This window comes from Alnus glutinosa, chromosome 5, assembly GCF_958979055.1.
Source record: "Alnus glutinosa chromosome 5, dhAlnGlut1.1, whole genome shotgun sequence".
NCBI classification, from domain to species: Eukaryota; Viridiplantae; Streptophyta; class Magnoliopsida; order Fagales; family Betulaceae; genus Alnus; species Alnus glutinosa.
In genome coordinates this window covers 29,637,063-29,649,655 of record NC_084890.1, presented here as the reverse complement: position 1 = coordinate 29,649,655, position 12,593 = coordinate 29,637,063, and the positions used below count along the sequence as shown (strand labels likewise).

The 12,593-nt window shown below is 35.0% G+C and overlaps 1 protein-coding gene across 3 annotated transcripts; it reads left to right on the top strand.

Moving 5' to 3' along the window:
• Positions 1-477: 477 nt before the first annotated feature.
• Positions 478-11,767, top strand: LOC133868128 (probable LRR receptor-like serine/threonine-protein kinase At1g07650). Of its 3 annotated transcripts, none has more exons than XM_062304950.1 (22): positions 478-987; positions 1,073-1,141; positions 1,441-1,512; positions 1,601-1,672; positions 1,784-1,855; positions 1,964-2,035; positions 2,130-2,201; positions 2,326-2,397; positions 2,487-2,558; positions 4,003-4,071; positions 4,358-4,423; positions 5,036-5,101; positions 5,218-5,253; positions 5,385-5,428; positions 5,660-6,036; positions 6,101-6,296; positions 6,629-6,766; positions 7,616-7,734; positions 8,504-8,714; positions 8,833-9,070; positions 10,932-11,082; positions 11,367-11,767. In XM_062304950.1, the coding sequence occupies exons 8-22, from the start codon at positions 2,378-2,380 to the stop codon at positions 11,664-11,666; spliced, it is 2,103 nt and encodes a 700-aa protein (XP_062160934.1). In that variant the 5' UTR covers positions 478-987; positions 1,073-1,141; positions 1,441-1,512; positions 1,601-1,672; positions 1,784-1,855; positions 1,964-2,035; positions 2,130-2,201; positions 2,326-2,377; the 3' UTR covers positions 11,667-11,767. The 3 variants fall into 3 exon arrangements, with proteins under 3 accessions (XP_062160934.1, XP_062160933.1, XP_062160935.1); XM_062304949.1 differs by having other exon boundaries at positions 2,321-2,397; XM_062304951.1 differs by lacking the exons at positions 1,441-1,512; positions 1,601-1,672 and having other exon boundaries at positions 2,321-2,397.
• Positions 11,768-12,593: the final 826 nt, after the last annotated feature.

The following is a 12,593-nucleotide window of genomic DNA, read 5'->3' as shown; positions in this document are numbered from 1 at the left end:
GAAAAAACTCTAACATAATTTAAAGGTATTAAACTTACCGAATCCAAAACGAAAACCAAAATCATATCGTCTTGGTGAATTTAATTATATATATATTATATTAAAGAAATGCGGACATGATTATTAACTACATCAGCATTCTTTATAACCACTATATGTAGCTGTATATGTGAATTATAATGGTTTTTGTGGTTATTATCCACCTGGATTTTCACCCTTATTACAAATTACCTACTAATTTGAAAGAGAATATAACATTACTCATTTCTTAAACTTAATCATTTAATCAAAATAAGAGATGAATTAAGGTATAAGTTTGAATTTCAAACCTCTATTTAAAAAAAAAAATATTAAATTTAATTATTTAATTAAAATTAAAAGTGAATGTGCCACGTGAGCAAAAGAAGCAGGGGTGTGCACTCGCACAGGCATATGAGGCCAACAGAAGCGGTGGGGGCCGGTGAAATTGCGGGGGGTGGCGCGTGGGTCAAGTTCGTTAGAGAGAGAGAGAAAAAAAAAACGGAAGGGGCGGGGGGGATGCTCTCTTAGGAAGATCAAAACACTGACTGAGAGAAGGAGCCCATTGGAGGAGGGGAGAGAGAGAGACGAGCTCTAGAAGATGAAGGGACGCTCGCTTGTCTCTGTAGACAAAGGGGCGCTCTCGGGAAAGGGAGACTATGATTCTGTAGTTCGATGGGTTGAGGGCTAGTATTCTGATGTATGCTCTTTAGCCCTTGCTTTTTAGCTCCATAATCTGGGAAATTGCAGATTGGGTTGAAGGATAGTTTACTTCTGAGCCAGCGAAATTTTGGATTTTGCCATTGTCTGTTCAAACATAAATTCGTGAAGATGATCCTTCTCCTAGTAATAATCAGATGACATTTTATCTTTTACCTATAACTATTCTTGTTACAGATTTCTTAAAGGGCAGGATCTTGATGGTGTGCTTCCACCTTCCCTGGTGAAGCTACCCTACCTAAAGACGATGTAAGAAGTCACCAACAATTTGTTCCTGAAAATTGATTCGAGCTTCTAATCCAACAGTAACAGCCCACTTTCTTCTTGCTTGTAGTGACCTCACTCGAAACTACCTCGCTGGTACAATACCACCCGAATGGGGTTCTACAAAGTTGGAATACCTGTAAGTTACTTCTTGAACGTAAAATCACTACTTATTCTAAAAAGAGTCAGCTCATAGAAATGGGTTAGTTTAATCCTTTAATTTGTATTTGAAAGCTCTCTCCTCCTTACATGTGAATCCAAACTCTCATTTAATTAATGAGGTTCAACATGTGAAATATCTAATTAAAATGAGAAGTGATTGGAAACAAGGTTCGAATTCAGGACGTTTAACTCTGTTACCATTTTAAAACACTGAATTCATGTCTTAGGTTGGCTAGTGAATGCTCTTTCTTATTGCATTAAGCTGATCCATTGCAGGTCCATTACTGTAAACAAGTTATCAGGACAAATCCCAAACTACCTGGGAAACATTACCACTCTTATATACATGTATGCTCGTATTGTATCTTTCATGCTCACCCTTTTTCTAAACTTTGATTTGCTTTGGCTGAGCTTTATTATTGACGAATATTTTCAGGAGCATAGAGAACAATCTGTTTTCTGGAATTATTCCCCCTGAGCTTGGGAATTTAGTTAACCTGGAGAATCTGTCAGTGTTCTTTTTTAATCTTTCTATTCATTTTCAAATCATATTTCATTATTCTTTTCTTAATTATCCACTAAGTTGAACTAGTCTGAACACCGCAATTGATGACTGCAGTATTCTTAGTGCTAACAATCTCACTGGAGAGTTGCCAAAAGCTCTCACTAATCTAACCAAATTAATGGAACTGTAAGTGGTTACAACCCATTTCTATACTTATAGTAATTTGATACATTTACTCGAAAAACTTCAGCTTTCTATGTTATTCAGTCTCATTTCCAATTTGGCTATATGCAGTAGGATTAGCAGTAACAACTTCACTGGAAGAATACCTGACTTCTTTTAAAGTTGGAAACAACTTCATAAATTGTACGTGTTTTATTTTTTATTTTTCCTGATAATGTTAAAATCTCTTCTAGTAGAACATTCAGGTTCTAACCCATTATAATTTTGTTTTTAACAGAGAGATTCAAGCTAGTGGTCTTCAGGGGCCCATTCCTTCTAGCATTTCTATCCTAAGTAGTTTAACCGAGCTGTAAGTTCTGCCTTCGAAATACCCTTGGGTTGCATAATCTATTTCGCATCTTCAAGTGATACTCAAATTAACAAGACTTGTTGCTTAAGACACTAACAGTTATTAATAATGCAATTTAGTGCAGAAGGATTAGTGACTTACTTGGTGAGGGTTCTGAATTTCCACCCTTAAGTAACATGAAAGGCATGACAAGATTGTAAGTGATTCTTTTTCTGTAAAGTTTCAAGAACTAAAGTGATACAAACTTGAGCAATTTTGCTTAGATGATGGCAGTTGACATTGCAGGATGTTGAGGAGCTGCAATCTCTCTGGACCAATCCCCGCACATATATCAGAAATGACACCACTGCAAATTCTGTAGTTCTTCTTTCTTTTCTGTTTTCCTCTTTTTTTTTTTCATTTACTGAAATATTACTGAACTACAAACCCCAGATGGTTGGACTATCCCCATTAGGAACATTATACTGTTCATACATACAGATGCGTGAAGTTTTCTTTTTTCCTAATTGTTTTTGAGTAGTATAAGTAGATATTGGCACCTTAAAATATATGGTCTTTGGGTTTTCATGGTACTCTATTCTTAAAGCTAATAGTGGATAACTATTTCAAATAAAGATTTTGGTCATTATCTTCTAGAATTAAGATCATCTGCTGAAACCATTAAACCGAGGTGTAGTTTTGGAGTCAGATTAGTTTAAAAAAAGGGTAGGAAACGTCGGTCATCTTATAAATATGTAGTAATTAGTTATCTGCTTTCATCCTTTATCCTTGGAAAAACTATAGTGATTGCTTCTAATCTTTACAGCCTACTTCTTTTAGAAAGCAGCTATCTAAGGTTGTCAACCAATACTCATTGTAGGCATGTCAGCCATGATCCACCCCTCCTACTCCTTTGTCCCATTGTGGCAACTGCTATAAGATACCTTTGAACAATGCACACTATAGTTAGGCTGTCTATGGTGCATTCTTTTCATTAGAATGAAAATAATAAAAGTCCTTGCATTGTGAATCTGTTTTAAGCTACACCTCCATTGTTATATAGACATTTAATTCTCTCTTTCAATTTTTTTCTTCGTGTATATTATGGCTTTATTTGGTACTGTATTTGAAAACACTTTCAGTTTTCAAAATCTAAAATACACTTTTCTCAAAACCATTAACAAACAATTTAAAATACAAAGCACTTTCCAAAACAATTTTTTAGAGAACACACACCTTCTTATAGGAGTATTTTGACAAAACAAGTTCTTAAATTTTTGTAGGTTTAGGGGCTAACTTATTACTTTAAAAAATGAAAAATTAAAAAACTCAAAAAAAAAAAAAAAAAAACAAAGAAGAAAAAGAAAAGAAAAGAGTGTTTGTTGCACGGCCACCTCTATGCTAGTTAGAAGTGGGCGTGCAACCACCATAACATGTTAGGGGTGGCAAGCAACCACCCTGACTAGAATGGGTGTTCGTGCGGACACCTTGACCAGATAGGGGTTGCTGCGCAACCATCCCTCTCCTCCATGTAAGGTAGCCATATGGCCATTTTAATTTTTTTTTTCTTGTTTTGTTTTTTTGTTTGTTTGTTTGTGTTTGTGTTTGTGTTTTTTTTTTTTTTTTTTTTTAAACTCAACGAAACAATTCTTAAGTGAACCCCACCTAAAGACACTTCTCACCCACCAAAAAACTTCACTTTATACCACATTAAAACACCTTTTCAAAGGAAACACAAAAGCCACATTTTAAGTTCATTATCAAACATACCCCTATGTTCCTTTTTTGTTTGTGTAACACCTTCATCATTATATCCATGCAGAGATCTCAGCTTCAACAGATTGGAAGGAAAGGTTCCAGATTTTGAAGGTCTAGCATACTTGCAATCCCTGTAAGTGTAGAGTCAAACCCTAAATCTAGCTCTATTGCAGAGAAGCTCAAATAATAAATTAAAAAGCTGCTCAAAGCACAGTCAGAATAATTATTTGGCTTTTCTCCTATATTTATAGGTGAAGATATAAGGAATTTCACTACCATCAAAGAGATTATAGTGCTTATGATTACCATACACACACACATATGATCAAAAGGTATATTTTACGTTCAAAATTTTCTCCCTTAGTGATGATATAGATAAGTGTTCAACCAGAGCGTGATTATGTTGCTTATTTGAACAGGTTTCTGACAAGCAACTTGCTCAATGGGCCTATTCCAGACTGGATCAAAAGCCGAGATAGTCGCTAGTATATACTTCATCTTGAACTCTATTTGAATTTTGCATGACATGTTTCTTTTTCTGTAATGTTATTTATTTATTTTTATTTAATGTTGCTACAGATATATAATCTTTACAGACATCATAATGTTCAAATACATTACTTTGGACAATGATTCATCTCATGATCCCTTTATGCCCCGTGGGAGATCTCCGTCATTCATATTGAATGGGTGAATTCCATTGATTTTGCTACCAGCATAGATTTTCTTCTTGCACCATGTGAATCCAGTAAAAAAGAAGAGAGGGAAATTTTTTTTTTTTTTTTTTTTTTTTTTTTCCATTGTTATGTTGGATCTTTGATATTTGGAAACACGATGTTGACAATTAATTTTGAGTTGGTTACGGAAATTTGGTGGTCTTAGCTGGAATTGACAGGTTAAACTACTGATTTAGAGTACATGTTAGATGCGGTTAGTCATACTACTTCTATAAGGGTCAAATGTTATCTGTCTAGGTGTTTCTGTAATATTCAAATGAATTCCTTTTACAATTATCTTTAGCTTATCAAAACCTTTTCAAATATACTTTTTCTTATGGGATTATAATGAGTTATTAATGAAAATAAGTTTTTGTGCAGCCAAATAGATCTTTCTTACAATAACTTTTCAGAAAGCTCTGCACCACCTACTTGTCGAGAAACCCTGTTAGAGCTTTTCTTATCCTTTTTAATCTTAATTTAAGTTTACTTAACGTTTGCATACTTACCCTCTTCATAAGCATTCTAGTTTTTGAAAACTAACTAGGTTCTCATTTCATCAGGAATCTGTTTGAGAGCTTCTCTGGACAAAACAACTTGTAAGCTTCTAGCTTGTAAACTTATAAGAACCATTTTTTTTTTTTTTTCGTTTTTATTTTGGAGAAGCATTTCCTTTTTTCTTTCTAATTTTGCTAAGTTTTCACTTCTTTCTTTTATGACACTAATTAAGAACACTTGGCCGCGAGTGCCTGCAGACCTATCCATGCTCAAAAGGTATTTATATTATATTTATATTACCTTATTCAAATTATGAGGTGTATGCTTTTATTATATTGCCAGGCCTTCCTTTTAATATTTTCTTTCATAAATGAAAAAAATACAATAAATATTTCATCTTTTTATTGGCAACTGAGTAAATGAAGCAAGATAAAGTTATTTCCTTTTTGCTTTATAATGTTTGCTTATATTTTATTTCATTAAAAAGTTGTTTTTGTTTCTGGGTAGATCGGTATTCATTGCATATAAATTGTGGTGGAAGTGCAACTACTATTGGAAACATAGAGTACGAAGGGGATCAAAACCAAGCTGGTCCAGCAAAATTTGTTCCTAACATTGCTAGTTGGGGATTCAGTAGCAGTGGAAGTTTTTGGGATGTCAATAGTACCTCAGATCAATACATAGCAAATAATGTGTCAATATTGAGAATGAATAACTCTGAATTATTCACGAGTGCACGACTCTCTCCTCTTTCTCTGACGTATTATGCACGTTGCTTGGCAAATGGAAATTATACTGTGAAACTATACTTTGCAGAGATAGTATTCAGAGACAACAAATCTTTTTATAGTCTTGGAAGACGGATATTTGATGTTTATATCCAGGTACAAGTTTATATTTGTTTTGCTTATATATAGAACACAATTTTATTGATTTAATTTGTTACAGGAAAAACTCGCGTTAAAGAATTTTGATGTTGAAAATGCTGCACAAGGGGTTGATAAAGTAGTTGTTCGGGAATTTAAAGCAATTGTGAGGAATAAAGTTTTACAAATCCGCTTTCACTGGGCTGGGAAAGGGACAACAGGTGCACCAGAGAGAGGAACATATGGTCCTCTCATCTCAGCTATCTCTGTTGAATCTGGTAACTATCTCATGAAGTATGAGAATCTTTTTACTATCCAGCTTCTTCATTATTAGATTGATAAACAATAAAAACATAGCAAGATATAGTTCAGGTAAAACCCATGATTATTTGCTGTAAAAAGTATTACTGAAAACAAGATTAAACTACTAGTTGATGGAAGAAATCAAAATTCTTATGATCTTTATACTCTTACTCTGATATCCGTGTGTTTGAACCATCCATTCATATCTTGTTTTAGATTGGTCCACCTATGTCTATCTGTATGGTACTACTTGTATTCCAGAATGCAACTTATAATCAATCTCCTTAACTACTTATCTCTTTTGCAGATTTCAGTCCCCCCAATGATGACAAGAAGATATTCATTATTGTTGGAGCTGTAGTATCAGTGCTATTGCTCATTTTTATGATTTTGGGCATTCTAATGTGGAAAATATACATAGGAGGCAGGATATCAAGGGAAAAAGGTAATCACCAGGCGCTCATTTTGATGTAGAAATTAGATAGGATAATTTTTATCTTCTTCAACTATTCAAGAAGTTGAAACAATGTATAGCAATTTCCCAAGGGCTGTATATACCATTGCAGTCTGCATGTTATATTATTTAACATTTGTCCCTTGATGAAAAACCAGCAATCCAAAGTTGATCATCAAAGCAATTATACCGTTGCTGGATTGCAGACATGAGAATCTGTCTTCCTGACAGTTTTCTTTGGCTTTTCCGGTACTTGTATTGGAGTTAGTTAGTTTCAATCATAATCATATATGATGTGACCAGATCATACAGAAATTTAGGATCATTGTTTTTAATAAAATCTAAATGAAGGCTTATTTACATGAGAGATGGATGGCTTGAGGTCATTGAGTTGGTAAATGTCTAAGAAGGACCCATATAAAAAAATGTGAGAGATAAAATATTATGGATTTCAATTAACTCTCTTTTTGAAATGTCCTCTAAATGATCTTATCATAAGTGTTGAAGAACCAAAAGGCACATCTCTTGGTAATAGGCACCAATGAACTGCCCTCCTTTTTTTTTTTTAATTTTTTTTTAATTTTTTTTTTAATTTTTTCAATACACCTTTGACTGCTATGCAGACATAGGAAAAAAAAATGAAACCCTAAATCTTGTAAACTTGGGGTTTATGACCAATAGCAGTATGGTACTACTTTCTCACCGCGTTTGTTTGGTCACGTTCTATCTAACATCTTCTAAGTAGTCAATAGACACAAGAATACCAATTAAAAAAATTAATTATATCATTTATAAGGTGTAATCTAACTTCTTAGCCTCATCTTTTCATTCCGTTAACAGAGTTGAGAGGATTAGATTTGCAAACTGGTTTTTTCACCTATAGGCAAATCAAAGCAGCCACTGACAACTTTGATGTTGCAAACAAGATTGGAGAAGGTGGTTTTGGATCTGTATACAAGGTATCCCACAATGTCATCTTCCTTCAATTTTAGGATGTCTATTTTTTTTTTTTTTTTTTGACTTATCCATGATATACCTTGTAACGACTCACCTCCAACGACACAATATTGTCTACTTTTTGCTCTCCCAAACTAGACTTCCCAAGAGATCACTCATCCTGCTATTACTCTCAAATAAGTACGTTTAACTGTTGATTTCTGATAGGTTTATAGCCATCACGACTTTAAAATGCATTATGTCAAGAAGAGTGCAAATATACATATAAGCACATCCTCATTCCCATTCCCAGGCAATGTGGAATGTCACAAAGTGGGTCATTACAAATGGTATCAGAGTTATTGTCCAACCTAAGATTTGGGGAGTGTGCACAACCTTATGAGGGTCGCTAGCGGGCACTCGATGGGACGTCAAGAATGGGGTGATCCTTTGAGGGTCGTTAGCGAGGACACTGGGTTCCAAGAGGGGGGGATTGTGATGTCCCACATCGCCTGAGTATATAAATGGGGATGTGCTTATATGTATATTCGTACCCTTCTTGACACAACGTGTTTTAAAGTTGTGATGGCCGTAAACCTATCAGAACTCAGTAGTTAAGCGTGCTTATACAAGAATAGTATCTGAATGGGTGACCTCCTGTAAAGTCTGGTTTAGGGGAATCAAAAGCGGATAATATTGTGGCGTTGGGAGTGAATTGTTACATACCTAGAGGCATCTCATTGGATCATGAATACATACCTGAAAATGTATATTTTTCTATTTCTGATGCAGGGTATATTGTTGGATGGTACTATAATTGCAGTTAAGAAACTTTCTTCAAAGTCAAATCAAGGAAATCGTGAATTTGTAAACGAAATAGGAATGATATCTGCTTTACAACACCCAAATCTTGTTAGATTGTATGGATGTTGTGTTGAAGGAAATCAACTATTCTTGGTATATGAATACATGGAAAACAATAGCCTAGCACGTGCTTTGTTTGGTAAGCTTTATTTTCACTTTCGTATTCTATGTTGACCGAAGCATTGGAACCTAACACTACAAATGGTCCAAAGACTAAGTTGATGAATTCCCCATTGGATTGTCTATGAAAAATGCAGGTCCAGAGGAATACCGATTAGAATTGGATTGGGCTACGAGGCAGAAAATATGCATTGGCATAGCAAGAGGTTTGGCTTTCTTGCATGAGGGATCAACCCTGAGAATTGTTCATAGAGACATCAAAACTACCAATGTGCTGCTGGATACGGACCTTAGTCCAAAGATTTCTGACTTTGGTTTGGCCAAGCTTGACGAAGAGGAAAAGACCCACATCAGCACTCGAGTTGCTGGAACCATGTAAGTTACACCTACTTGTTGCTTTTCTTTTTGGTCTCTGTAGTTATCGACTAAGAGATAATTCAGACAGATATTAACCTTAATGTCTATGTGAGATGCTGCCTTGAAACTAAGCCAGAACAAAGAAGCATTTAAAGGCTGCATATTTGAAAGTTTCCATGTGGAAAGTTCTGTAAAGCCTGAATTCAGCATTTGGTAGGATGCTCGCTTTCTACATTCGCAACACAAACATACTTGCTGAGAAATTCATAACTACATGATTCAACAGTTATCAACCTATGTTCATGCTTTGCAAACTGGTCTAAGCATGAAACATGAACTAATCATCTGCTGTAGATTTCTTATGCTCCAATACTTTATGCAACAAACAATTAGCTCAATTTCCTTGTAGCTTAAAATTTGCAGGATTGGGAAAAAAAGGAGAAAAATTTGTCTATTCGACCATTAACATAAGTTCTACCCATAAACATATACTTCCTTGGCTTAAATAAGAATTATATAATTTGGAGAAACATGTGTTCAAATATTCTGTTTCCCTATAACAATGCTTTCATTTCAAATATTCTCAAAAACTGCTACATCACCAAGTGAAACAGAGAAATTCTTGACACCTTGTGGAATTATAAAGCCACAAGATGTTAAAAATTAGCCTCTCTACAGGGGATAGGTTACTGAAATGGGGAGCTAAAGGCGAGGTTAAATGTCTATTTTGTAGAGGTTGCATAGAATGTAGGGACCACTTATTTTTTGGTTGTGGTTTTAGCACGTGAATTTGGAAAGCCATTGTGGAAAAATGCAACCTGGATAACATCCCTTTTGAGTGGGAAGATGTAATTAAAAAGGGCGTGAAAGATTGAAAGGGAAAAAGTTTAAAAGCTGTGATTTGTAGGCTTGCATGAGGCTCAGTGGTTTATCATTTGTGGAGGCAAAGAAATGATGTCAAGTTTGGGAATATGTTAATCTCGGAGGAGAAAATGGTTCAAAGGATTAGTTGGGAGGTTAGATCCCGAATCATGTGGAAGGGCAAGTTTAAAAGCAGTGGAGAAAATGCGGCTGTGTGCTAATTGGGATATTCCCATCCGTGTTTTGATTTGATCTGATTGGGCTGCTTGTTGCTGATTCTGGTTGAGGTGTTGGCTGTTTTGTTGGTTGCTGGTATTGCTGCTCAGGTCTGGGTTTTGACTCTTTTGATCTGAATAGGGCTGGAAATAAGGGTCGTGCTGGTGTGCGCACTTTTGTTTGTATAGCTGCTGTTTTTCTGGTTGAGGGGCTTCAGTTCTTGGCTTCTTACTGTATAGATTGGCTGCTGCTGGTTCTCCTGGAACAGGGTTTTGATGCTGATGGGGTCTTCAGTATAGGTGGTTTGTCTGTATTGAATTCTGATATAATTTTGTTTTGATTGTCAGGTTGGGAGTAGCTTGTATAGTGGCTACTGGTTGAGCTGAGATAGTGGGTTGTGTTGTAAGGGCCTCTGGGCCTATGGTTCTAGTAGATTACTCTGCTAGAGTGTTTTGTACATTGTTGTTCACAGATTTTCATTCATCAAAAAAAAAAAATGTAATACCAACCCCATTAAATTTGAGCTTAATGACCAGACAACTTGTGTGGGCATTATTTATTTATTAGCAAGTTTCAAAAGTGATGAAATTATCTTCTTCCCTGTCGGTAATAATTTGTGCATCTTTGATGGAATGGATTACCAATCAATTCTAGTAGCTAATCAATTGCATAACTGAATGCTAATGCAAGAGAAATATGAGATGGTAACTAAGTTTCTATTCATGTTGGACTTTTTCGAATATATAAGATAAGAAGTTCATACTAGTCAACCAGGAGTCAAAATAAAATCTTTATTTTGCAGAGGATACATGGCGCCAGAATATGCACTATGGGGTTATTTAACCTATAAAGCAGATGTTTATAGTTTTGGTGTTGTTGCATTGGAACTTGTTGCTGGGAAGAACAACATGAAATATCGACCAAATGAGGATTATGTCTGCCTGCTAGATTGGGTAAGATTGATCTTTTCCTTTTAATAAATGAATTTGAAACATAGCCCAAAGAATGGTTGCTTCGTTGTGGCTTTCCTTCTGACTTAGTCATTGTGATATGTAACTCTAGATTCGAGCAGCAAAATAAACTAACTAGGCTGAGATTGACTCATTCGCTTTAGGCGTGAGTTCAGCTAATGACGTGTATATTTTTATTTTTCTATTATGTACATTTGGCTACGATACATATATATCTTTTGATTTGCTACATTTCATTTCCATTGTCTTCTCTATGCTTCTTCCAGGCCTTTGTTCTAATGCAAAAGGGTAATCTAATGGAGCTGGTCGATTCAAAGTTGGGTTCCGAGTTCAACGAGGAGGCAGTTAGAATGATCAAAGTAGCTGTATTATGCACTAATTCATCACCGGCACTTAGACCCGCCATGTCTGCAGTAGTAAGCATGCTCGAAGGCCGAACTGCGGTTAATGAACTTATAACGGATCCAAGTATATTTGGCGAGGAATTGAGGTTTAAAGCCTTTAGACACCCATTTGATGTGATCAGTGAAGCTGATAGCCTTATTCAGTCATTAGATTCAACATAGCTTGGCTCTAGATGACTGTAAATGTTACATTACATTACATGTATACAGACATACAGTCTACAGCTTTTAATATTGGTAGATGTATCTACCCTTTCTATTCTAGTTGTCTCTGTACATTTTGTTACTGCAGACTTGAAATAACAAGAAAGAAACATCAACTACGAGGATTACTTAATTTCCCCACGTCTCAAGGCTCAGGTTCTTCTTCCATTTTTCACTTAACTCCACAAGAAAGTTGGAAGTACTTGGCTTAACATCCTGCTAATCTGAGCTGAAGATAGGGATTGGTATGCCATTCTAGAACTCAACCACCAGTGGAATAGACCCCTGAAATGAAATGATTATTCTTAATCATAATCTTATGATAAGTTCTAAGGACCAGCTGATTTAGAGAACGTATGTATCACTAAAAAGTTTGTCAACATGAAGGCTACACATTTGGTATGTGGAAAAGATCCCTGAAATAGAATGATTATTCTTAATTTTATGGAATAGTCATTTTTTTTTATTTGGTAGCACGCTATAACTCCCCTAAATAGAGGAATAGTTATTCCTCTAAAAATAAAAAATTAATTAAAGAAATAACTATTCTTTGAAGAAAATGATGGGTTTTCCAAAGAAAAAAAACTCATTATTTTTAAATTTTTTTAAAGCTAAAATTTATAAATAGAAAATAGAAAAAAAAAAAAAAAAAATCAAAACATTCTACGGGTATCCTATCACCCTAATAAAATTCGTGGGGAGATGTTTTTTTAAAGGAAAAGTTATTATTAGAGGAACATGATGGGTTTTCCAAAAAAAAAGTCATTATTTGTTTTTTAAACAAAAACCTAAAATTTATAAATCACATCCGATGATCTTTTTGTAAACCGACATTCTCTACAATAACAACAACAAAGGGTTGGCAACCCAACAATAAGCTCTAAA

Coding starts and splice junctions, on each gene's coding strand:
- LOC133868128 (XM_062304951.1), top strand. CDS start 2,378: ATGAAAGGCATGACAAGATT. Junction 2,398..2,486: donor ATGAAAGGCATGACAAGATT/GTAAGTGATTCT, acceptor TTGACATTGCAG/GATGTTGAGGAGCTGCAATC. Junction 6,767..7,615: donor CAGGATATCAAGGGAAAAAG/GTAATCACCAGG, acceptor TTCCGTTAACAG/AGTTGAGAGGATTAGATTTG.